The sequence below is a fragment of the Bombus huntii genome, chromosome 10 (assembly GCF_024542735.1).
Source record: "Bombus huntii isolate Logan2020A chromosome 10, iyBomHunt1.1, whole genome shotgun sequence".
Classification (NCBI taxonomy): domain Eukaryota; kingdom Metazoa; phylum Arthropoda; class Insecta; order Hymenoptera; family Apidae; genus Bombus; species Bombus huntii.
In genome coordinates this window covers 13,439,347-13,462,453 of record NC_066247.1, presented here as the reverse complement: position 1 = coordinate 13,462,453, position 23,107 = coordinate 13,439,347, and the positions used below count along the sequence as shown (strand labels likewise).

General features: G+C 33.3%; 5 protein-coding genes and 1 long non-coding RNA gene across 8 annotated transcripts; 1 reads left to right on the top strand and 5 right to left on the bottom strand.

Moving 5' to 3' along the window:
- Nucleotides 1-135: 135 nt before the first annotated feature.
- LOC126870485 (DNA-directed RNA polymerase II subunit RPB2) lies at nucleotides 136-4,869 on the bottom strand. The gene is made up of 5 exons (XM_050628261.1): nucleotides 4,664-4,869; nucleotides 1,800-4,420; nucleotides 1,386-1,728; nucleotides 1,037-1,295; nucleotides 136-958 (listed from the first exon to the last, which is right to left on the bottom strand). Exons 1-5 carry the CDS (start codon nucleotides 4,680-4,682, stop codon nucleotides 673-675), a joined length of 3,528 nt encoding a protein of 1,175 aa, XP_050484218.1. The 5' UTR covers nucleotides 4,683-4,869; the 3' UTR covers nucleotides 136-672.
- A 430-nt stretch (nucleotides 4,870-5,299) lies between these two features.
- On the bottom strand, nucleotides 5,300-10,257 carry LOC126870581 (uncharacterized). Its single transcript, XM_050628397.1, has 19 exons — nucleotides 10,230-10,257; nucleotides 9,796-10,018; nucleotides 9,547-9,712; nucleotides 9,258-9,480; nucleotides 8,889-9,171; nucleotides 8,533-8,798; nucleotides 8,278-8,461; nucleotides 7,956-8,195; nucleotides 7,782-7,872; nucleotides 7,440-7,690; nucleotides 7,180-7,354; nucleotides 6,841-7,112; nucleotides 6,640-6,751; nucleotides 6,494-6,580; nucleotides 6,280-6,414; nucleotides 5,925-6,199; nucleotides 5,727-5,851; nucleotides 5,498-5,653; nucleotides 5,300-5,422 (listed from the first exon to the last, which is right to left on the bottom strand). The coding sequence occupies exons 1-19, from the start codon at nucleotides 10,255-10,257 to the stop codon at nucleotides 5,331-5,333; spliced, it is 3,384 nt and encodes a 1,127-aa protein (XP_050484354.1). The 3' UTR covers nucleotides 5,300-5,330.
- Nucleotides 10,258-10,623: 366 nt separating this feature from the next.
- LOC126870499 (uncharacterized) lies at nucleotides 10,624-12,077 on the bottom strand. The gene is made up of 2 exons (XR_007691353.1): nucleotides 11,472-12,077; nucleotides 10,624-11,006 (listed from the first exon to the last, which is right to left on the bottom strand). It is a non-coding gene; the product is annotated as an uncharacterized LOC126870499 (long non-coding RNA).
- A 143-nt stretch (nucleotides 12,078-12,220) lies between these two features.
- On the top strand, nucleotides 12,221-15,198 carry LOC126870495 (myosin regulatory light chain 2). The gene is made up of 5 exons (XM_050628275.1): nucleotides 12,221-12,380; nucleotides 13,655-13,888; nucleotides 14,202-14,385; nucleotides 14,480-14,552; nucleotides 14,723-15,198. The coding sequence occupies exons 1-5, from the start codon at nucleotides 12,378-12,380 to the stop codon at nucleotides 14,874-14,876; spliced, it is 648 nt and encodes a 215-aa protein (XP_050484232.1). The 5' UTR covers nucleotides 12,221-12,377; the 3' UTR covers nucleotides 14,877-15,198.
- Nucleotides 15,023-18,363, bottom strand: LOC126870497 (odorant receptor 13a-like). Its single transcript, XM_050628277.1, has 5 exons — nucleotides 18,157-18,363; nucleotides 17,828-18,080; nucleotides 17,648-17,751; nucleotides 16,828-17,562; nucleotides 15,023-16,755 (listed from the first exon to the last, which is right to left on the bottom strand). The coding sequence occupies exons 1-5, from the start codon at nucleotides 18,361-18,363 to the stop codon at nucleotides 16,690-16,692; spliced, it is 1,365 nt and encodes a 454-aa protein (XP_050484234.1). The 3' UTR covers nucleotides 15,023-16,689.
- Nucleotides 18,364-20,118: 1,755 nt separating this feature from the next.
- Nucleotides 20,119-23,102, bottom strand: LOC126870490 (odorant receptor 13a-like). 3 transcript variants are annotated; one of them, XM_050628267.1, is made up of 6 exons: nucleotides 22,186-23,090; nucleotides 21,711-21,963; nucleotides 21,386-21,489; nucleotides 20,947-21,288; nucleotides 20,423-20,698; nucleotides 20,119-20,249 (listed from the first exon to the last, which is right to left on the bottom strand). In XM_050628267.1, exons 1-6 carry the CDS (start codon nucleotides 22,378-22,380, stop codon nucleotides 20,193-20,195), a joined length of 1,227 nt encoding a protein of 408 aa, XP_050484224.1. In that variant the 5' UTR covers nucleotides 22,381-23,090; the 3' UTR covers nucleotides 20,119-20,192. The 3 variants fall into 3 exon arrangements, with proteins under 3 accessions (XP_050484224.1, XP_050484226.1, XP_050484225.1); XM_050628269.1 differs by lacking the exon at nucleotides 20,119-20,249 and adding an exon at nucleotides 20,855-20,889 and having other exon boundaries at nucleotides 20,531-20,698; nucleotides 20,956-21,288; nucleotides 22,186-23,102; XM_050628268.1 differs by lacking the exon at nucleotides 20,119-20,249 and adding an exon at nucleotides 20,855-20,889 and having other exon boundaries at nucleotides 20,531-20,698; nucleotides 22,186-23,101.
- Nucleotides 23,103-23,107: the final 5 nt, after the last annotated feature.

Here is a 23,107-nt window from a genome sequence, read left to right as displayed (position 1 = left end):
TAACAGCAAGGAATAATAATAATAATAATAATAATAATAATAATAATAATAATAGTAATAGTAGTAATAATAATAATAATAATAACAATAATAACAATAATATAACTGGGAATTGGAATAAATGGGCAGAAAAAGTAAGCAGTAAAACAATATAATGGCTAAATCATATCTTTTACGATTCATTGTGATATGTGATATAAGGAATATTAATTTTACTTACTAAAGTTTTTATTAACATATTGATACCTTAAACATAATATTATATTAGGAAATCAATAATTACATAATCCTATATATTCTAGTAAAGTATATAAAATTACTGACAGTAAAAGATACGTTTGATATTTATTAGAAATAGTTTGAAATTAAGTATGTCGTATATTATTATATCTTGATTATAATGTTAAAGTGTATGGCTAATAGGGGTGTGCAAGATTCGGCAACTAAAACTTCAGGATGGGTTAGAAAAATTCAGGTATGATCAGTTCGAGAATTGGTGATCAAACTATTAAGCGAAGACAGAAACGTCTGTTTACTGCCAATCCGATTCGATTTCAAATTGTCGATTTGCCCGAGTCAGCCTGAATTTTTCCGACCCATTCCGAATTGGTATTTTGAGATTTTGCACACTCCTATTGTCTAATATCATGGAAACATTAGGTATGTCAATATTTATGCGACCATTAATCGGGGAGCAATATTCATAGCCATAAGTTCTTGGAAAAGTAATTTTGCCGCATATGGTAGCCTAATTTGAGAAATTTGTGTTTTGTTTTTACATCCTTTGCATTCAAATGTATTATTCCTCAAATTGGCTATTGCGATTAAACCACAAAAGTTACATATATGTATCCGATATGGATCTGATACTTCGAATAAACGTTCTCTTAGAAATTGTGCAGCTCCATGGGAAATTTGACAATCACGTTCCATTTCACCAAATCGTAAACCTCCATCTCTGAACATTACATATCAACATATGAATATTAATATGAATAAATAAATATGAAGAACAAAAGAAGTATGTATAATTTACCTTGCTCTTCCTTCCATAGGCTGTCTAACTAAAATTTGTACAGGTCCCCGAGCTCTACTATGAATTTTATCATCCACCATATGTTTTAAACGTTGATAATAAGTTGGCCCTAAAAAGACTTGAGCATTTATCTTGCGGCCGGTATGACCATTATACATGACTTCATTTCCTCTCAGTTGATAACCATATTCTTGTAAAAGTGTAGAAATTTTTTGTACATTTACAGCGTCGTTAAATGGAGTAGCATCGCCAATTTCACCTACAAAAAAATATATTAGAATTAACTTATTAAATATACTATTCATTTTATATAATACTTATGTTGATAAGAATAAAAGCAAATAAATACCTTTATTAGCAGACACCTTCCCCTGTATACACTCAATTAAGTGACCAATAGTCATACGCGATGGGATAGCATGAGGATTAATTATAATGTCTGGCGTGAGACCTTCACATGAAAATGGCATATCCTCTTGTCTGTATTGAATTCCACAGGTACCTTTTTGTCCATGCCGAGAAGCAAATTTATCACCAATTTGTGGAATACGAACGCTGCGTACGCGTATTTTACAAAATTTATATCCTTCACTGTTCAAAGTTAACATTACTTGATCTACTATCCCAGTTTCACTATTACGTAAAAAGGTTGATGCATCTCGTTTTGTAAAACGTTTTGTTGTACTATCCAACTGTAAATATTAAAAGGATATGAAGAGATATAAATAAATTTGATTATTATAATTCCTATATGATTACATACCTCATCATCTGCTTCTGGAAGAGTAATAGTTTTACCTATAACTACATCATCTCCTGATACGCGAATTCCAGGAGCAATAATTCCATCATCATCTAATTTATCATAAATAGCATTACGCATCCCTTGACAAGTTTGGCGTGTAGGTTTTTCAAATTGCTCTTCTTGATCTCCAATTCTCTTGGATTCTGAATCCTTATAGGATCTATAGAATACAGATCTAAAGAAACCTCTCTCAACAGCACTAGCATTTAAAATGACACTGTCTTCTTGATTATAACCAGTATAACATAATATAGCAACTATACTGTTAATTCCAGCTGGAAGTTCACGAAACCTAAGGTATTCCATAGATCTGGTAGTCACTAAAGGTTTATGAGGATAATATAGTACATGTGCCAAAGTATCCATTCGAACATGAAAGTTTGTAATATATACTCCCATAGCTTGTTTACCCATAGCACTTTGATAAGTATTTCTTGGACTTTGATTGTGATCAGGGAATGGAATAATAGAGGCACACACTCCCAGAATCATTGCTGGATGAATTTCACAATGTGTATATGTTGTACAATATGCATATTCCTTTTCTTGTCTCAAATCTTCAGGGGACATTGCAATCATAACAGTTTCCTCTTCTAAAGTATCAATATATTCAACAACTCCGCTACCAACTAATTCTTGCCAGCCATCATTATTGTAATCTCTTTCTTTTAACATGTCAATATGTCTTTTCTTTAATAATAAGGTTTGTCCTTCAACAATTAATAAAGGCCTACTGATTCTTCCTGCATCTGTATATATTCTGATTTCACGATCTCTAATATCTCTTATCATAGATACTTCTGATACAATAATGTCCATTTGTCTTCTTAATTTACGTAAAGTAGCCATTAATTGATCTGGGTCTCTGTGAATACCAACCCAACAACCATTTACGAATATTTTTGTTGCATCAGCTATTGCACTTGGTGCAATTTCTTCTAAATTTTCCATAGACCATTCCTCTAAGAATTCAAGAATTGGTGAAGGTTGAGATCCAACGCTAATGTAAGCCATCAATGCCAAATTTTTTACTAGACCAACTGCAGCACCTTCAGGGGTTTCTGCAGGACATAACATACCCCATAATGTATTATGTAATTGACGCGGCTTGGCCAATTTTCCATCTCTTCCAATTGGAGAATTCACTCTTCTTAAATGTGATAGTGTTGATGCAAATGTTAACCTGTTCAATACTTGCGATACACCAGCTCTAGCTTGATGAGCCTTTTTTTGATCTCCCCAATTTCCTGTAGCAAGTGAATATCTCAAGCCATCAGTAATAATTTTAGTTTTTATGGCAAGTTCAAGGTTAAAATCTTTTCCCCTATCTATGAACTTCTGTGCATACAATCGCACTTCTTTCATTAAATTTTTAAATAGTCCTCTAAATAAGAATGCCAATAATGGACCAGCTAGGTCTAATCTTTTATTACCATAATGATCTCGATCGTCTAATTCTCTTCGACCTAAAGAGGCTGATAATAAACGGTGCACCATGTACCCGAGAAAGTAAGCCTTTTTGGTTTCACAAAAATCACTTATGCCGACATGTGGAAGCATTTCCTTTTGCAAAATTTCTCTAGCATATTTAATACGCTTTTCTTTAGTTACTCCAGGTCTTGCACCTCTAGTACCAATAAAATTTAGAGCCACGTTTTGTTCTTGTATTACAAATGCCTCATCTAAGGAAGGTTTTACCATTTCCATCATTTCAGGATCATCAAAATCATATATGATATGTTCTAAAATATCGCGATCAGCTACAAATCCAAGTGCACGAAATACAATCATAATAGGAATTTCTTGTTTAATGTATGGGATAATTGCGATAATACGTTGACCTATAGCAGACTTTTTAATACTAGCTCCACTCTTTGCCATCATATTAATCCACAATGTAGATGTAGGACGTGAACTATGTTCCAAACAAGATCGAATTTCTGATTTATATGCATATTTACCATCTTTCATACTAAAGACATAAACTGTATTTGTTGCCATTTTTTCTTGTGCAATCAGTACTTTCTCTGAACCATTAATAATAAAATAGCCTCCAGGATCTAATGGACATTCATTCAATTCTGTTAAATCACGATCAGATAAGCCAGCAAGTAAACAATATTTTGATCTTAACATAATTGGAATCTTTCCTATAAATGTCTTTTGATGTTGAGTTTCAATAGGATCTTCTCCATCTTTTACAATTGTTTTAGTTATATCTACATACAGTGGTGCAGAATATGTCAAATTTCTTAGTCTTGCTTCATTAGGCATCATAGGAGATGGAGCTCCATCTTTTTCCCAATGTGTAGGCTTAGACAAATAAATTTGTTCAAACTTCAATAAGTGTCTAACTGGATTTTCTATTTCGCCCGAAGTATGTTGTGCTTCTGCTTGTAAATCAATTTGTGGTGAGTCTTCAACAATTCTTTGAACTGACATTTCAATAAATTCATCAAAACTGTCAAGTTGTTGTCTCACAAGACCTTTTTCATCAAAATAGGCATTAATAACAATCCAACAGGCTTCTTGCCAAAGTTTTGACGAAATTTCTTCTGCATCTTCATCATCGTATTGATCTAAAAAAAAGATATATTTAGTCATAATTTTCAGCAGTTATTAAGATTAATAATTTTGTAATTTATATAACATTGAAGCACATAAATTACGAAATGAGAAAAATAATGCAGTTTCCTATAAAGAGGTAAAAAATAAAATATGTGTTTGTAGTTTAGGTATAATGATATCATATTTTTGAATAAATAATACAAATATTGATAATTCCGATATTTTTACATATTAACATTAGTATAAATTCTTACCATCTTCCAGAGAATACATGTTGTGGTTATGATAATTTTATATAATGTTAACAAATGCAGAGTATTATAAACTCTATACTTGTTCAGTGTTATCCGTGGTGCAATATAAATATTTTTAGACAATTGTAAATCAATCACCAATGCGGCCCCTACTGCAACGTTCTCTATTCCCCGGAAATGGTTCCATCCGCGTCCCTCGCGCCAGTTATTGTTCGCTGGCGTCACGGTCCGTAGCAGGGAGGAAATTTCCCTTTTGTCCGTGGTCCCTATATTCCTATGTCCATGATCCAATAAAACGAGAGACGAGGCAGTAAATGTAAGCGAAATTTGATTGCTGCGTTTGCAACTATTGGCTGCCGACTAGTGATAATCGAGTGTCACTAGTCGAGTATCTACTGCCTCGTCTCGTTGAACCGCGGTTACATGTACGACCATACGTTGGACAGACAGTTTCCAGCGATCGCTACATGTAAAGCTACCAATAAGACATGACTATGACGTGCTCTATATCCATCGCAGACTCAAGTTTACGTATTTCCGCATAAAGTTAGCATATCGTGTAAATAAATTATTCATTTTATAAAATATTTATTATATATATACAATCTTTTCGGTGTTTAAATTTATAAGACTCAATTTAATACTATAGTAATTTATTAATTTAATATCATAATAATTTAGTAATAATACACGCAGTAACAATTAAAATAAGTTTTGAATACTGTGATGAAGATATATTTGGTAGGGAAAATTTGGATCCTAAAAACAGTGTAAAATTTGTCATTTTAAAAAATAAACTTGTATGCTTATTTTGTATAGAATATGAGTTATTACTTTTATCATTTGGATCTTGATTTCCACATTGGCGATAACCTAATGTTGCTTTTCGTTTTGTTGGAACATATCCTGGAATATACAAACTAGGTGCGTCTAATCGTCCAGTTGATATAAGTCTATTAAAGTCTTGTTCTAAGGTGCTAGCAATTGGACCTAGATATGTAATTATAAAACATTATTATATATATTCAAGAAATTCCTACAAATTGTATATTTTTTTGATTACCCATAAAATGCATTAAAAACTGAATGCATGCTCCACTATGTAAAATCTTCGTTTTTCTAGTATCTATGGATAACATCCAATCTGGAACACCCATAATTTTTCTTACATCTTCTAGAAATTGTGCCCTATAGTAAAAAGATTGTAAAGACATTTGTACGTGAAATTTATGATAAAATAGCATGTAGCATGTATACTTACACTACAAAGCGAGGTGGTTTTCTTATATTTGTATACTTCACAATGTCGTTATCAGGTTCAATGTTAGCACATGCAAATCTGTCAGTCCCAAAATTTTTGTCGAAAATAACGATAGATCTTCCCATTGCAGATACTGTTCCTGCTAATGGGAAATTTGAGTCTGTAAAAACTTGTCTTTGAAGTCCTATATCGATAGGACCCAATCGACCTGATATATCTCCTACATAACATCTAAGTGGTAAATCAGGACCACATTCTTGTCTGTACAGATCATCCTGTGAAATAAAATTACTTTTATGAAAGTAAACAATGGCATGTTAAGACAGAAACTTTATATGGTTCTGATTAATATTACATTTAAAGGATCTGCTAGCTGTGTAAAGTAAGGATTCCATATATATCCACCAGCTACACATCTAGTATCCTTTACTTGAACAGCTGCATCTACTCCAACAGGATTTACATATATCGCCCAATTGTGGTTTCTTGTCTACAGTAATATATTTTTATATAATTTAAAATATATTAAATCTCTTTGAATGCCTTTATTAAGCATTTTATGTACTCACAATATTACGATCGTGTTTTCCAGGATGTCGTAATTTTATTTCAATTACCGTTTCACTTTGACTACCATCATGGTGAATAAGTTGTGTCTGTAATTATTAGTGTTAAATCATATTTTATATTTTGATATCATTTAAATTTATAATACCATTCTTATATAGCCATATGCAAAACCTTGTGGATGATGAAAAGATGCAATTGCTCTTAATTCTATAGCCTCAGATGGCGAATATCCCCTTTCTATAGTTGAACAAGCCCATCTCAAAGAAAAGAATTGTTAAAGAAGATATATATATATATATATATATATATTTGTGTCTGCATACAATTTAAATGTTAATATAGATACCTTAAATTCTTTTGCTTTTTGTGAATCACTATACTTCGACCTAGTATACTGTTTAGTCCAAATAAAGGAAGTATTGTATCATTGAAAGTTTTCATATATCTTTTTCTATTTTCTAAAGTGCCAAACTTTCCACTGAGATCACCCATTTCATACTGATCAGTTGTTCCTTCTCCTGCAGATAGCGTGTTACTTACATTGATACCAAATGGATTCCAATGTCCATACAGGGATGTACTTTCACATGGAAATTCTAAATCTTGCTCAATTGGAGTCTAAAATACGTAAACTTTCATGAAAATAAATAAAAAATATAAACAAATTTTATTATATTTCTGTTACCATATGTATGTGATATCCACTCATTTTCCCATCTAGACCATCAAGATTTAGTTCTATATTTGTGATATCATATTCATTTTGTTGTAAGAATTCTAATTTTCCTCTTAGCGAAATTATTTCTCCATTTCCAAACCAGTCTCTTGCTACTGCTTTGCGATGGTATGTTTCACTAATTCTATATAGAACAATTGATATTTTAGTCATGTTCGTAATAAAATTTATTAGAAATATTTTATATGAAGTTTCTTCTATGAAATTACATTGAACATGCTAGTCTTTCTCCTCTTGCACGAGGTCCGTGGTCATCATATATCACTAAACTTTTACCTAATATACTATGGGGACCTGACAAAGGTAACATTGTATCCGTGAAGAGTCTTCGTGTTAATAGGGTTCCATAAAGCTTTTTGCCAGCAATGTCGACTGTACTATGTCTTGTTAGGTCACCCACACGACATAATGATGCTTCTGACATTGAACAATATTCACTAGGATTTGAATTCCATTCTACCTGGTAAATTTGACAGTAATATTTTGGGAGAGAGCAATTGTATTATAAATAGAAAACAAGCATGTTAGTGTTATTTTATTAATTGCTGTACCTTGTAAGGATTATAAGGTTCACCAGCGCTTAAACATCTGCCTGTCCAGTTATAATAATCTTTGCCTGGTGGATTATCATGAACCATCCATCTAAATATTTAATATTAAATTAGACGGTATTGACATATATATATAATGGCTTTTTCTTGCAAAAAATTTGAGAAATATTATACCTGTGTAATTCTGAATTATTTAAAGCATTACCATCTGCATGAACTAAATTTTCTATTATAATGGTAGTATCCATTTGAGGGTCATTTTTAGGTTGACGGAAAATTATTTTCCCAACAATGGGATATCTGTATATTACTTGTGCAGTTACCATTGGTATTTGTCCAATATTATCTGGTAAATAAAGATTCAAGGTACCGCAGATCCATGGTACGATGCTCTTATTATCAGTTTCATTATATCTGAGGAGCAACGTGTAATCGTTTTTAATAAGTAAGGATGAAAATAAAGCGGTAATTATAAAAAGTGAGCGTAAATAAGTACTTGTGAAGAACAAGGCTTCTGTGAATTACACTATGTGTTCCTGAGAGTGGAAGGTATGTATCCCAATAAATTCCATTAAGTTTGGCACTCCCTGGCAAGATATCATAATGATACGATCCTTCTTTACGACCTTGAAGTTTCCCAGAAAGATCACCAATAGCATATTGATCTTGAGTTCCAAGCCCTGAGTTACATAATTATTTAGGCATTGTTGAACGAACAAACTAGGCTAGAGTAACGATTTAACTTGTTTACCTGCTGGTGGTACATCCTTTATATTGATATTACTTGGATTATACATTTTCTTAGTTGTTTCGCATACTTTGGCAAAGTTATTCGAAGCTTTTATTGGATCTGGAGGTAGTTCATGAATATTGTATGACTTTATCTTAGTAGCATAGCGTAATCTCGTTCCTAAATCATTGATTGGTGTCAATGATACGTTAACCCATGTTGGATCGAATGGAGTCACTTGAGATAGGGATACATCTCCTTTGATACCGTGAGAATTAATTAAAGTTCTAAATAGTTAAAAAATATGGGAAAAGAATTTGATAAGCATGTATAAATAAAATGGATAAAAGTTTTTCGTAATAATAAGTTTCACTTACTTGGCAAGGATAGGTTTTCTATGATTAATCTTACTGCAATGTAAAATGGAATCATCATGTTTCGGATGAAATATGACTAAATATAATTGACGATGTGGTCCGAGTAAATCAGTAGAAGGTAGTAGAGACAACTTTGAATCTTTGTATACGGTTTTATATTCGTTACGATGATCTACAGCTACTTTTATCTTGCCTAAACGTGCATCGATATCACCAATCGCTTTGCCATTGCCCGCGTTATCAGGATCAAAGACAGTTTGTAAAATGTTGCAACTTGATTTGTCTGAATGATAAACATTAAATAAATATATTTAATGAAAGTAAATCAGTGTTTTGCAAATCCGATATATCTTATAAAAAAAGTTGTACCTTTACTGATGTCAAAAATGTCTGTCACATAAATTTTCCAATAATGTTCTGTGTATTTTGTACCTTGCAATTTTTTGTTATTAACGTGATACAAATTTACATAAATTATTGTATCGCTAATATTATCACCACCGTGACCACCCAGCCATCGAAACCATACGCTTCCCGCTATAGTTTCGAGAAAACGTGCTTCCGCAAATTTCTCTACATTCTTTTCTAGTACCTAAGAACGTTCGAAGAATTGCAATATTTTCGAAACAAACTTTACATTTTATATGTTAAAAGTTACCGTTATCGAAGCACAAATGGTTCTGGATGAATATGTGTCTTGGAATATTAGACCTTTGCCCCATAAACCCATTTCTCCGGTTAAACTTATGTCCGAAATTTCCACTGATCCTGTTTCATTTCCAGGCATATCGAGCGGTCCAACAAGTTCCGTTAAGTCGATAATGCTACATGTTTATAGTAGTGATTTTTAAATAAAACGTGTGACAGCGATATATGGGAAACAAATTTTTCCAAACAAGAAAAACACCTCTCTCCAATATGTTGTCTACTGCATCTATCGTTTATACGTGTGTAATCAACAGGAAACTGAGTAACTGACCAAAGCCATTGTTGGTCTGGATACTGAAGAGTAGTTTGAAGTGAAAATCGAATTCTTACGGATGTTTCTGTGACTTTTTCGAATCGAATTTCTCCGTGAAGACCGCCAGAAGAAATATATGCGGCAAGACGCAGTGACAAGCCAATGGTAACTATAGAGAAATAAGCAAATAATTTATTAATTTACATCAATTAATGATAAATTAGTCTATTTTCCGATTATTCTATTACTGTGGTCATTTATATATTTTTTTAACAGCATTAAACGCATCTTTTAAAGCTTTAAGAAAGATTTAACGATGATTAACAATATTAAATGCTAAAAATACGTATTTCCTTCTTATATGGACAAGTTTCACTCACCATAATTTAGTAAAAAGATCCACCACATTTTCTTAGATCATAAGATAACACTTAAAATACGTTTTTTTTAGATTAATTTAAATCTTAATATTATTTTAACATAAAAATTTGTGATCTAGACCATACTACGACAAGCTGTTACCTTACAATGAAAACCAGTCAAGGCAAGGTTGTCTGTACTTTCTTATTTCTCCGAGCGGTTGTGGTGGGAGTGTTGTGTGGTCGTGAATAAGAAAAATGGTACGTAACTTTCTTATCGAGCAAGTATACAAAGTCATAGCGATTTGTATGGATACTTCATAAAAGATTATTACAATATATACATGTTACATTATAATCATGATTAATTAATAAATTTATGTATCTATTGTATAAAATAAATGAGACAGAAAAGTAATTTTAATTCTATTATTCGTGTAACTCAGTAGAAAAGCGATAAAGATGAATTTTTTTTCTAAAAATAAAATAAATATATCTGGAGGGTTTTATTATGTACTATATATTGTAGTACGTGTTAGTAATGCGTATCTGGGAATGTCCTAAAATATAATGATGGACATAATCTCAGTGACATAATTCGGCACATTGAAATAAGAGAAATAAATTCTAGGAACATATTTGTAATACTACTATGTGTCTAAGTAATAGCTGTATTTCCAGTGTATCGGTTGTTCATCAGTCTTCATAGAATGTCTTATCATACGTTGACTCGTCGTTCAAAATTGCTAGATATTTACTGACAATCCTCTCGAATATATTGGAGTATCTGATCAGCATCTATCGGTGCGTTACAAATGAAAGATTTTAGATATCTTCACAAAATAAAAATATAAAGTTTGGTATAGACGTGATTACTTGAATAATATTTTTAGGTTTAAGTTATCTTCCTCGTTAACTTGTGATGCGTCTATACTTCATTAAATACTGAATTTGGTGGAAGCGAGCGAGCTTCGTTATATGACACTTATAGCGATCCTAAGCCAGGCTCTAATATTAAGTCGAGCCATATAAATAATTAACCATTAATTCTATCGTACTACTTTGTTATCGAAAGTGCGATAGTGGTAAATAATCTTTTGCACAGCAGATATCAATTTTTCTTAATTTCCTTTATGACAATTCAGTTTCATGACAATTGAAATAAATTAAACTCGGTAAATATCAAAGATATAGGGTTTGTTAACCATTTGAATTCCTGTAATATGTATATAAGAAAGGGGAATAATGAAATATACAGTATACCTTAATGTTTTCTGATCTCAAATATCGGACAGTTATTTTTAGTAACCACGTGCGTTGATCATCCCGGTGCACAAACCGGAAATTCATGTTACTTCTGAAATGGATAATCCTTAAACATTTTCTCTTACTATCGTATTTCATTTATTATTGTAATTTTTCTTTAGACAATTTTCATCTTACAATTTTCACAACCATCACCGATACACGATAGACATATTTGCTATTATATTGCGCATAATATGAGTTAAATATAACTGCGAGCATACAAATTTTGCAAATATTTAGCAGAACTTCTAAATATTAACACCACAATTTTTAGTTCGCGAGTTACAAATTTTTCAGAAATCATATTTTGTAAGCGTTGTATCGTATGTAATGATGGAATAGATAATAAGAGTTTAATTAGTTTAAACAATTACGATCATTTCTTTGATTTGTGACGGTGGAATTAGGACAGTCTACTACCGCTTTTGTACGATCGATGACCACAAAAATGGTGACAGAAGATTTCTTCGATGCTCGATGTATGCAGGGCTAATGAGGGTTACGGAAGGCGCAAGGTCGGGGCACCGTCATAATCACTTTCCGAAGATCCTTGACTCACATTCTCGTTCTGAGAAGCAAATCTCAGCTGCGAAAAAGGGCTGTAAGGTGTTGGTCGTCAGTACAATCCTCGGCAAACTGTTTTAGTCGAAACATCGAAAGGGTTGCTATTTTGAGGCAGCTCGCACTAAATATGGTCAGATAGGCGTTGGCGTTATACCCGGGCAAAGCACCCCTGCTCAAGCACCAGCCATGTAGTGGGGGAGATCCACCAAAGTTACTTAGACAAGTTCACTTCTATGATTCGGACAGTTGGTTCGTTGTGACCATCTCGTACCATCCTCTTACAAACCAACTGTAGCCATGGTAAGTAAGCGCCGAGTACACCATGATACCATCGTGATTTCGGATTCAGGCGATCAGGAAATATGCGAAAAGTTCTGTTCGTTGAATTTCTTCTATACAGTGGGATATATAGAAAGAAACGGAATGCCGAATAACGTACACGTGATTAGTGGTGGAAACATGTTTGACCTGTTGTACGAGGGTAAATTTCGATGAGAGATCGATGAATTAAATAAATTGTGTCTAAATTGTACGCCTGGTGAATGAATTCGTCAAAGTGCAGAACTTGCACCAAACATCGCGTATTTGTGTTAATGAAGTGTAAACAGTGATCTTCGTTAGATTTTTGGCTGTTAGCCATTCCGTACTTGGACCTTATTATTTGCTTTCCATCCTGTGTGTTCAAGTTGTTACATGTACTTTTGGATTTTAATAAATCTCTGCGATCTTCTAATCTATGAAATTCCTAATCGGATTCTTAATTTTTGGATTTCTTAATAATTGCAATTTAATCGTGTATCTAAATTAATGGACTTTAGATTTAATTGAATTTTGTTTATGCAAAAATCTGTACTATCAAATTTCATTTAATTTCCATGTACACCTTCGTGTACTTGTTAGATATATTATAAAAGTAAAAATAAAGATAAAAGAATTACGTAACCAATAGTAATTCGAGAGGCTGTACGGGATAAACGGTCTATATTTGTCCTGGCTTCTTTTCAACTATACCGTACGTGATAGAAGGATCCTATTTTTAACTCTTATGAGTAACGCCCTCCGAATTTTCTTCGATGTTATCCAAGCTAGCTTACTGCCAGCTAAATATAGTAATAACGATAATTCTTTATTTCCGCATATCTTTCGGTTTTACGGTGATTTCCAGTCAATTAATTATTAGATAATAATTGGCAAGATATTTATTTATTTATCACTTGGTTTCTGTTCTTTGCAAGTAATTTATATTAAATATTTTACCAAACTCACTCTTTTCCTTGTTTCATATTTTAAATAAATTGAAACGTTCATTTTTACGAAAATAATACGACGAAAAGGACTTTTCTACGATTTATCGCAGACTAAGCGCTTTTAAATTCGACATTTCGTTTACAATAATTAAATATTGGAGAATACTTAATTTTTTGGTAAAATGAGTATTTCAACACTTGAGGAATCGCGAGTTACACTTGTACAGGCGCTAAACGGTGAGGAAGAGTAAGCGGAAGTTTGGCTGAAATTTTTATATTTTTATATTCTCGTTTCGTTTCAATAAAAATTACGTCGGATTATTGTAGGCGGATAAAGAGAAGAAGAAGAAGACGAAAAAGAAGGAGGAGGCAGCGCCTGCTCCTGCACCGGAACCAGAACCAGCACCTGCACCAGCAGAAGAAAAGCCACCAACTCCTACCGGTACCCCTAAAGAATCTGGTTCGACTAGAGCAAGTAGTCGGGGCAGCCGCAAAGCTAAACGCACTGGATCCAGCGTGTTTTCTATGTTTACTCAGAAACAAGTTGCCGAATTTAAAGAGGTACGTTCAAATGCCGTTCCAACGATATACGAGTAATTATCCAAAAATTTGCCATCGTACAGCGAACTATACAGTGAAACTCCATTATCAAATGCTTGGTGCATCAGTTACCGCAGTTTCTACGAAGAGAAACGAGATATCTCGCTGTATATCGTTCTATGGTAAAGATAAATGAAACGTATTATTTAATAAGTTGGTCGTAACGTCGATCGAATCATTTTCGAATAAATAAAATTAAAATTAAAGCGTTGAAGAGTACGAGTTGCAATTATTATTTGGATGTACTTATGTGTATATCATTTTGTTCCACCAGGCATTCCAGCTTATGGATCATGATAAGGATGGTGTAATTGGAAAGAACGACCTTCGTGCCACTTTTGACAATGTCGGTCGTTTGGTTACCGATAAAGAACTTGACGATATGCTAAATGAAGCTCCTGGTCCTATCAACTTTACCCAGTTACTCAACTTGTTCGCAACTCGCATGTCGGGATCAGGTATCAACATATAAATTTACCAGATGATACGATTAGTCCCTCTTTGTCACTTTATATATGTATATTAAATTAATCGCAATTTCTTCTATTTTAGGTTCCGATGACGATGAAACCGTAATTGCTGCGTTCAATACCTTCGACGTAAACGGAAAGATTGATGGTGAAAGGTAAGCGATAAGACCTATTGGTACTGTAAGATTATTCATTTCTCGGAAAAAAAGGATAGAGAAAGGAGTAGAAAATTAAAAAATCGCGTGAAGTATATCGAAATATTTCGGAAAAGAAGTTGAGCAGCTTTCTAAAATTATGAAAATTATTCGTTTTCCTTCCGTCATAGATTGAGGCACGCTTTGATGACATATGGTGACAAATTCACCGCGAAGGAGGTCAATGATGCTTATGATAATATGTATATTGACGATAAGGGATTTATCGATACGCAAAGCCTTATCGCAATGTTAACTGGTGCGGGAGACGAAGAGGAGGAGTAACTTTAAGTGATCTTCAGCATTAAAAATGTCTGTTAAAAAAACTCTGTTCATTGAAAACAAAGTCTCGTATTAGCGTTAGGTCTGCTTCATCCATTTCCAAGTGACGAAATTTGATTGAAAAGCGAACACGAATCACTTACTTTTCATTGTTTCTTGACGATATAGCCTTTCAAAGGAAATCCTTTTAAAGATGCAAGTTTCAAAGATCGTGAGAAATAGCAGATTAGGTTCTTGGAAGTGGAAACAGCCCTTCTGCCGAAAAACGAGGCTTTGACTCTCCATATTATTGTTCATATAATAAAATTACTTTAAAACTTTACAATGATCTTCCTAATTTTGATCCGTCACAAATATCAACAGTAGGAACAGGTAAAAATAATAGAAATTTGCAATATCATTTGTTTGTTAAACATTATAAATTTTCTTCTTCCAAAATTTTTCAAAGATTTTAAACAATTTTAAACGAAAAGCGATTTTATATAACTCATCGAATTAGAGAATAATTCTAAGATCTATATATCAAGTATTATTGCGTTCTTTGCATTTTGTATACTTGTAAAAAGAATAAAATGATGTTTATTAGTAATATATATTGAATAAGATGTAATTATTCATAACTCTGCACATAAAAATATGTCATATTAAATTGTAAATTATGTTTAATATTGCCTAAATATTGTAATTCCGCCAGATAAATTTGTGAGTTGCGCAACGTCGTGATTTGGTCTAAAATTAATATTTTTATTTCAAAGAAGATAATGGTTTTGTTCGTACGATGTTTTTCTGCTTTAAGTTTGGCATTGTATCAAATTACATACGTGCCGATGACAATATAGCGAACTAAATTTAACTTATAAACACGTTCACAATTATATCGAATACAAGGAATGGAATCTATCGTTGTATAATTCGCAATGAATAATCCATTGTAGTATTATTGTTCAATTTGAAATTCGAAGATTACAGAGAATTTCGGCGATTCAAAAATTTCCGCGGTTTATTAAAATTACTCTGTTCTTGTTGTTCTTTCTATTCAACTTTATTACTATCTTGTTACAAATCCTGTGAACGCATTATAATTTACGTATTTTATATGTTGGAGTCAGGTTGCCATTTTGGGGCGTTCGATGAATCTTTACTTACTTTACCGTCGCGGATGTAGCTAATATTTATCGGTACAAATGTGGGCACTACAAGAGGCTATGAGTAATGGCGATAGGATGAAGGTGACAACGAATTCAGGTTCGATAACGAATCCACGGTCCACGGGAGGCCAAGTATCAACGTAATACTCGATTCAGGTAACTTATCGATAACTCAATCAGCAATTCGTCCAACGACTAACTAACAAACTAACTGACTCTCCCGTGATCCAAAAGAAACTGCCCTTATATACTCCTGTCCCCACTTTTCGGGTCAATCTTTGTTTTTAAGGAGAGCCATATAATCATTTCATACTTCTGTCAGGTACACCTCCTTCCCGTGACCGTGGCTACGTCCAGTGACCCGCTATGTCACTTCGAGCCCGAACCTATTGTCATAAAGTCAGATTGGAACATTAAAACTATTTCTTATTTTTATTACTTAAGTGTAGCTATAGTAAAAGTCTGGGCTTTTTCCCAACATTCCGGACGGGAAATCCCGATGTTCTTTCATCTCCGAAATATATAATCAAATTTCTTCTAACCATTTATTTTAATATTTTATAGATCTCATAGATTTGTGATAATAACATTTTTAAGTCAAAAAGAATAAATTTTTCGCTTTCAACATTACTTAAACGTGTACGCCTATAAAATGAAAACTGGAGGAATTATTCTATTGTATCCACGGTTCGCTGTTTTAGTATAGTGAAATATGACATTGCGGAGCTCATAATCTGTGACACGAAGAAAATATGCTGTTATTAATTAATATAGAAAACGACGAGAATAACGACGTTAATAAATACCTTGGTGAAAGTTTCCAGGGATATAGGAAAGAAGCCACAGGCGGTGAGATAACAGGCTCGTCTCGACCTCATGAGTACGAGTTGCAAATCCTTTCGTGTCATTTCTCCAAACTTGTCCATTGGTAAATATATCCATGGTGCAGCGTACGCAGCATTAGCAGTGTTCATGCTTTCTTCTACCAGGGCATTACAACTGTACGTGAAGATCCATAGCTGACATATGTTAGTCGTTAAGAAAGATACGAGAGAAATGCGCCATGAAAGTGACAGCTTCACCTGTGCATCGTGATGCATTACGGGCGTAAATTTTACAGCAACGACGACGAGATATTTAATTTGTTCAAATCGAATATCTCGTTTTAAACGAGAAGCATAAAACCAGTAACGTTGAATTTGTAATATACTAACCAGAAGCGCTTGATATCCGACGAAACAAATCAATATGCTAAACGTTAACACTTGTCCGAGTATAATTACTGTAAATATCTCTTCGAGCGTGGTACAGAATCTAATGAGAGCTTGATGCTGTTGAATGCATTTTCTAAATATGGCGTAAAATTCATCCGAAGAATCCAGGTTTGTATCTTGATCAAATTTAACTTTGTCTCTCAGGCTTAGCACATTGGCTATTCTGTATTGTAATATGCGAAACTGACTAGCTACATGTAAGCACATAATGCAAAATATATTGTCGACGCAAAGATAACATACGCCAACCTGATACAAAGTCAAAGCCTGTACGCACATAGTAATTACAATATTATTTACAAATACATGAAATCGCCTAAGATTTTTATGTAAAATAGAAATAATATTGCACCTGTATCAAGTACGTCATTTCATAATATGGTGAGACATTCAATGGTAGGTCCAAGTGCATATGGAATATAGGTACCCTATCTGACTTGTTCTTCCCGATATTTGCTAAAATCAGATTGTCGATGAATTAATTTTTTTCTTAGAAACAAACCCATTTAAACCAGAAAATTGATAGACTGACATATTAGTGGCATGAAGATGTAACTAAAGATAGTAGATTGAGAGAGAAATGAGAAGACGCAGACGAAGTAGATGCACATTCGTTTCGCATTTGCTAGGACCGATTTTTCATACTGATTGTAGTTGAAATGCCAGAAATTCTTCTGCATATACACGACTAAATAAAGAAACTTTTTCTTATGTATAAATATAATTAACAATTTAAATAGATCCATGAATAGTCCCAAACTATTGCACGCGATATAAGTGCTGACCTGAAACATTAACATTAAGAAAGTTACAAGCTACAAGTTAAAGTTACAAGTTATGTACAACTCCCGATACACTTACGCTAAAATCTCCCCAAGAGAAATAAAGACCCCTCAATTGCATCCACATATTAAAGATAATTGCGAGAACAGTATACGTCACTAAGGCATTTCTGAACCATTTCTCAGCGAGGCTAGTGCTTAACCACAAACCGACGATCTTTAGATAGAAAACTGCTACACTGAAAGAAACGTCTTTATGATATTTCAAGCTCATATTGGATTTCATACGATCAGACACACCGATTCGGAATTTATAGGGGAGTCGGTCTATTAATTTTCGAAAAGTTTCGAAAGCAATTGCATCGATATATCGTGCCTTTGATCTTCCAATTGTCCTCTATCCTTATTCGTACGCCTTATATTTTGCGTAATGCATGCGATCAACCAGTTATGCATGATTTAAAACTCACCGTAGGGCTGAGTGGTGGGTGGCAGTTGGATGTGGCGACGGGGAAGTAGAAGATTAATATATGTATGCAGTCTGTCGAAGAACGTTGACGTCTTGTATGTCGTTTTAAGAAAAGAAGATTTGATTTTAAAAGAGTTCATTAATTTGGTGATAGTGAAAAGTCTGTGAATATTTTTATTGCTAATTGTGGGATAGGTATGCGTATACAAACACATATGGGTCAATAGATAATTGATACTCTTATTTATTCATTGAAAATTCACGTGTAATGTACAGCAAAGAATTGCTGTATCTACCTACGTCTATACGCTATGTACACCGTTATAGAATTAACATGTATCATGGAGTGGCTTCTATACACTGTTTTAGCAACGTAAAGTACGATGCTGCGATACCTAAAACCTGTATCGTGCTAGATGCGTTTGCCTAGGAATGTCAAAAATAATATAAGTCTACCTATCTAAGAACCAATATACGTATATATGTGCTATTATAATATATTTTATTATCTTTTTAAATCTATCGAGCAACTTATTTATCTTATTTCTCTAAAACTTTTCGTTAAAAAGTTTGCGCCCGTTTACTTTTACATTTTTATGTTTTTTTCATAAATTCTTTAGTTTTATATATTTAATAGTTAACCTTGGCATACTATTATACGTAGTACAGATACATAATACGCAGGACATGAACAGGATTGATGAATTATGCATGATTCCTGGATTAAGAGACCCTCTGTGAAATCCACTGTCAACAGCTGTGCTGCTTTGGGAAAGGGAAACTTTGCATGTTAAACGTAGCATGTAAGACAAGGTAGTTGTAATTTTCATCAAATTTTTAGGAAGGCAGGGAATAAGATCTATAGCGGAAGAACAGTGATCATTTGATACATTAGAAAGGCAGCGTACCAATTGAGAACGGAGAAAATGAGGATAATGGATCGACTTGTGCCGTGATCTCTGTTTGTGATACCAATTTTAAATTCAATTACTTTGTCGATTAACGAGATAAATTCCTGAAATTTATTCGAAGAATCGGGATTTAAATCTTGGCCGAGTTTATCCTTGTCTTCTAAAGTCGGCGTATTGATTATTCTGTACTGTAATATACGAAATTGGGTAGCCACATGCAGGCATATAGTGCGAAATAAGTTATCAACGTAGAAATAACATATGCCTTCATGATATAAACATAGAACCTGCAGAAATGCAACGAAAATATGCATATCATCATATCAGTATGCATTGTCTTAAAAAATTTTATATGCTTACTTACATTTCGAAATGCGTACACTTTAATACAATAGTATATTGTTAAAATGAAATGAATTTTCAGTTAAGAACTTGTTTCGTTTTCTTTTTCTTTATATTGTGACGCAACTGTAAGATATGACAATGTAACTACAGGTATTCTTTTCATGTGCAAGAAAAATATTTAATATGTTTTGATACGGTCAGATCATGTACATGTAATATATCTAATGGAAGCTGATAGGTAATATTGATATTTGATTAATTTTTATTGTTACAGAACTTCAGTCCTTTTCAATCAATTTAATTTATAATTTATAAGGACGAACACTGATCTCTATACAAGGCTATGTACGACACTATTTACACTATGTACACTGTCACGATTAACATATGTCACGGAGTCTCACGCTGTCTCAGCAGTGTAAAATATGATGCGGCTGTACTTAGTACCTGCAAAAGACGAAATACACGAGTGATCTTAGTTTCACGATATTTTTCATAGAAAATGAAGCACGTCAAAGCAATTCAATCGTGTTTTAATGTTTAAAGCTTGGACGTTGCGGCCATGTGTATACCGATAGATATAATTTTATTGAAGTTTTCAGCTTTACAGTGTTACTTACGCTAGTGTATGTTTCTAGAGATACGACGAAGAAACCTTTGCCTGTTAAGCAACAAGGTATGTGCGATCGCAGGATAATCAGAGTCAAATCTTTTCGCATCATTCTTCCGCTTGTGGACATTGGCAATATTAGCCAAGGCCCTTTGTACGCTGCGGTGGCTACGCTCGCACTTTCTCGTATGATACAGTCACAGCTGTAAGTGAACATCAACAATTGGCATAGGCATGCCAATATATGACAAATGAAAATCACGCGTATCGAGGTAGATGCGTTTGCCTGTAAAAAGATATTATAATACATTCGTACATTATTGTAATAACGTTATTCGCTATTCTCAAAACATAAACATAAGTAATAATGATAACTGTAAATGACGCTGATAGTACGAAGTATTGTAGGTAGTAATGATATTAGAAATTCAAAACTCATTACCTCGGATTTTTGTATTGATCGTAGAAATCTTCTATCTAAAAGATATAAATGCATATAAAAATTAGTCATTCGTATTAACGCGCTATACTAACCATAAGCACCTGATATCCATCGAGGCAAATTAACAAGCTGAACATCAATACTTGCTCCAGAATAATCAAACTGAATACTTCCTCTAATTTCCCGCAATATGCAATAAGCGCCTGATGTTGCCGTATATATTTTTTGAAAATGCTATAACATTCATTCGCAAGGCACGATGATCCCGTATTTAATATTTTATCTCCACTTTGTTTCACTTTGTCCATTAAATCTGGCATGTTTGCGATTCTATACTGCAATACTCGAAATTGACCAGCCACGTGTAAATTCATGATGCATAAGAAGTTATCGAAACAAAAGTAGCTTATTCCAATATGATATAAAGATAAAACCTACGAGTTTCAATCAAAGTAATATTATTCAATACGATGGGAACTTTTTGGAGTTAAGATTATACGATAATACAATATGTCGATAACATGACAATACCTGTAGAACGAATATTATTTCATAGTATGGTGTTACGGTGAGTGGCAAGTCAATCCACATGTTGAATGGAAGCACCCTGTCTGACTCGTTTCTTCCAATATTTGCTGAAACAGATATTTAAGTAACTTGTTTCTTAATATACATATACATATACGCATATATGCGTATAATAATGGTAAAATATCCAGTAATTTTGTACGAGGAAAAACGTGTACAATAACATAAATTTTTATTTAACGTAATCATACAGACACTTCGTATTTTAATAAGAATAAGGATTTTCAAATTAGATTATATTTTTATCCGTCTTGATTAGTCGACTTACCAACAAGTGGGTTAATAATGTAAGAGGCAACAGTGGCCAGAGTGAAAAGTGTAAAGAAACAAATGAAAAATGTACACTTTCGTTTACAACTGATTACAATTTTTCTTTCGTAATCGTTGTAATTTCCATGCAAAAATTTTCGTTGCAGGTAAAATATTAAACGAAAAAAATCTTCTTTATGCGCAAGCAAAACGAGTATCTTGATAAACGGCATTGTTAACGACAATATATTGCATGCATCGAAAAGGCAGGCCTATGAAAAGTCGATGTAAGATGTTAGAAATAGGATCGCTTAAAGATAGAAGTGCCTCTATTATTTCTAGCGAGTATATTTGTTTACTATGTATAAATAATGCATGCATTTACTACAGTAACGTAATCACGAAAGTTTTCAGATTACACTGTATTTATATTATATAATGCAATTTAAATGTACTTACAGCAATACACAATTTATTTATATAAAAGAACTTACACTAAAATCGCCCCACGAGTAATACATATCCGTGGTTTGCAACCACATGGCGAACATGATCGCGACCAACGTGTAACCCACCGTAATATTCCTAATGCGTTGCTCGGATCGTTCTGTCGCCATCCATAATCCTACGAGCTTCATAAAAATCGACGTCAATCTGACAGATATATCGTCAGTCTTGATAAAACTCATCGTATTCCTAGTAACCGGCTGCTATTGTACGTTCGGATATTGAACTCGTGCACTTGTACACACTCTGCATTGATTGTTCCAATGTATCGGAGACGATCAATCGCTTTGATCTAGCCGCGTCTTTATTAAGCGATTGCTCGCTTCATATTTATTTCATATTACCATCCATAGCCGATAATTTAGTAGAATGATAATAGAACAAAGAAAAATAGGAAGAAAAGAGAAGAACAAGAAAGGGAGTAAAAGATATTGATGATACACGAGGCGAATAATGTATGGATTGGACTGATGCGTTATGCATGATTACGAGAACCATACGGCATACAGCTGCGTCGCTTTACAAAAGGAAAATTTAACAATAGCCTAGTAAACTATAGCATGCAATTTAAGAAAATTGCAATTTACTTTGTCTTTGTCGAAAGGTGGAGAATATAGCGAAAGGAGAATAACTCTTTTGTAAGTTGAAGTTACATTAGTAATAGATTGGTCTGTGATGTGAGAAAATGAATCGAAAAATGATCTTTCTTGTATTTTTGGATACTTTGCAAATGAATGAAATTTTACGATCACATTACAAGGTATTTAGTAATTGTACGCCTGAGATTCTGTACATGAAAAGATAATCTTTATTTTTGTCTTCTTTTTTTAAAAAACCTATACGTACGATTTCCTGTAATCATCCAGACAATCTAAGCGCTTTGTATCCGCTGAATTAATCGGAAACGTT

What these genes read in the sequence shown, in the direction of transcription:
- LOC126870497 (XM_050628277.1), bottom strand. Translation starts at nt 18,363, where the DNA reads ATGAAATCCAATATGAGCTTGAAATATCATAAAGACGTTTCTTTCAGT. An exon ending in TCTCTTGGGGAGATTTTAGC is followed by an intron (nt 18,081 to 18,156) that starts GTAAGTGTATCG and finishes TTAATGTTTCAG; the next exon opens with GTCAGCACTTATATCGCGTG. An exon ending in CATCTTCATGCCACTAATAT is followed by an intron (nt 17,752 to 17,827) that starts GTCAGTCTATCA and finishes ATCTGATTTTAG; the next exon opens with CAAATATCGGGAAGAACAAG.
- LOC126870485 (XM_050628261.1), bottom strand. An exon ending in TTCCAGAAGCAGATGATGAG is followed by an intron (nt 1,729 to 1,799) that starts GTATGTAATCAT and finishes TAATATTTACAG; the next exon opens with TTGGATAGTACAACAAAACG. An exon ending in GAAGGTGTCTGCTAATAAAG is followed by an intron (nt 1,296 to 1,385) that starts GTATTTATTTGC and finishes ATTTTTTTGTAG; the next exon opens with GTGAAATTGGCGATGCTACT.
- LOC126870490 (XM_050628267.1), bottom strand. Translation starts at nt 22,380, where the DNA reads ATGAGTTTTATCAAGACTGACGATATATCTGTCAGATTGACGTCGATT. An exon ending in CATTATTAACCCACTTGTTG is followed by an intron (nt 21,490 to 21,710) that starts GTAAGTCGACTA and finishes TATCTGTTTCAG; the next exon opens with CAAATATTGGAAGAAACGAG. An exon ending in ATGGATATCAGGTGCTTATG is followed by an intron (nt 20,699 to 20,946) that starts GTTAGTATAGCG and finishes ATCTTTTTACAG; the next exon opens with GCAAACGCATCTACCTCGAT.
- LOC126870581 (XM_050628397.1), bottom strand. Translation starts at nt 10,257, where the DNA reads ATGTGGTGGATCTTTTTACTAAATTATG. An exon ending in AGAAAACCTATCCTTGCCAA is followed by an intron (nt 8,799 to 8,888) that starts GTAAGTGAAACT and finishes TTAACTATTTAG; the next exon opens with AACTTTAATTAATTCTCACG. An exon ending in AGCTAGCAGATCCTTTAAAT is followed by an intron (nt 6,200 to 6,279) that starts GTAATATTAATC and finishes TTTATTTCACAG; the next exon opens with GATGATCTGTACAGACAAGA.
- LOC126870495 (XM_050628275.1), top strand. An exon ending in AAGTTGCCGAATTTAAAGAG is followed by an intron (nt 13,889 to 14,201) that starts GTACGTTCAAAT and finishes TTGTTCCACCAG; the next exon opens with GCATTCCAGCTTATGGATCA. An exon ending in GGAAAGATTGATGGTGAAAG is followed by an intron (nt 14,553 to 14,722) that starts GTAAGCGATAAG and finishes CTTCCGTCATAG; the next exon opens with ATTGAGGCACGCTTTGATGA.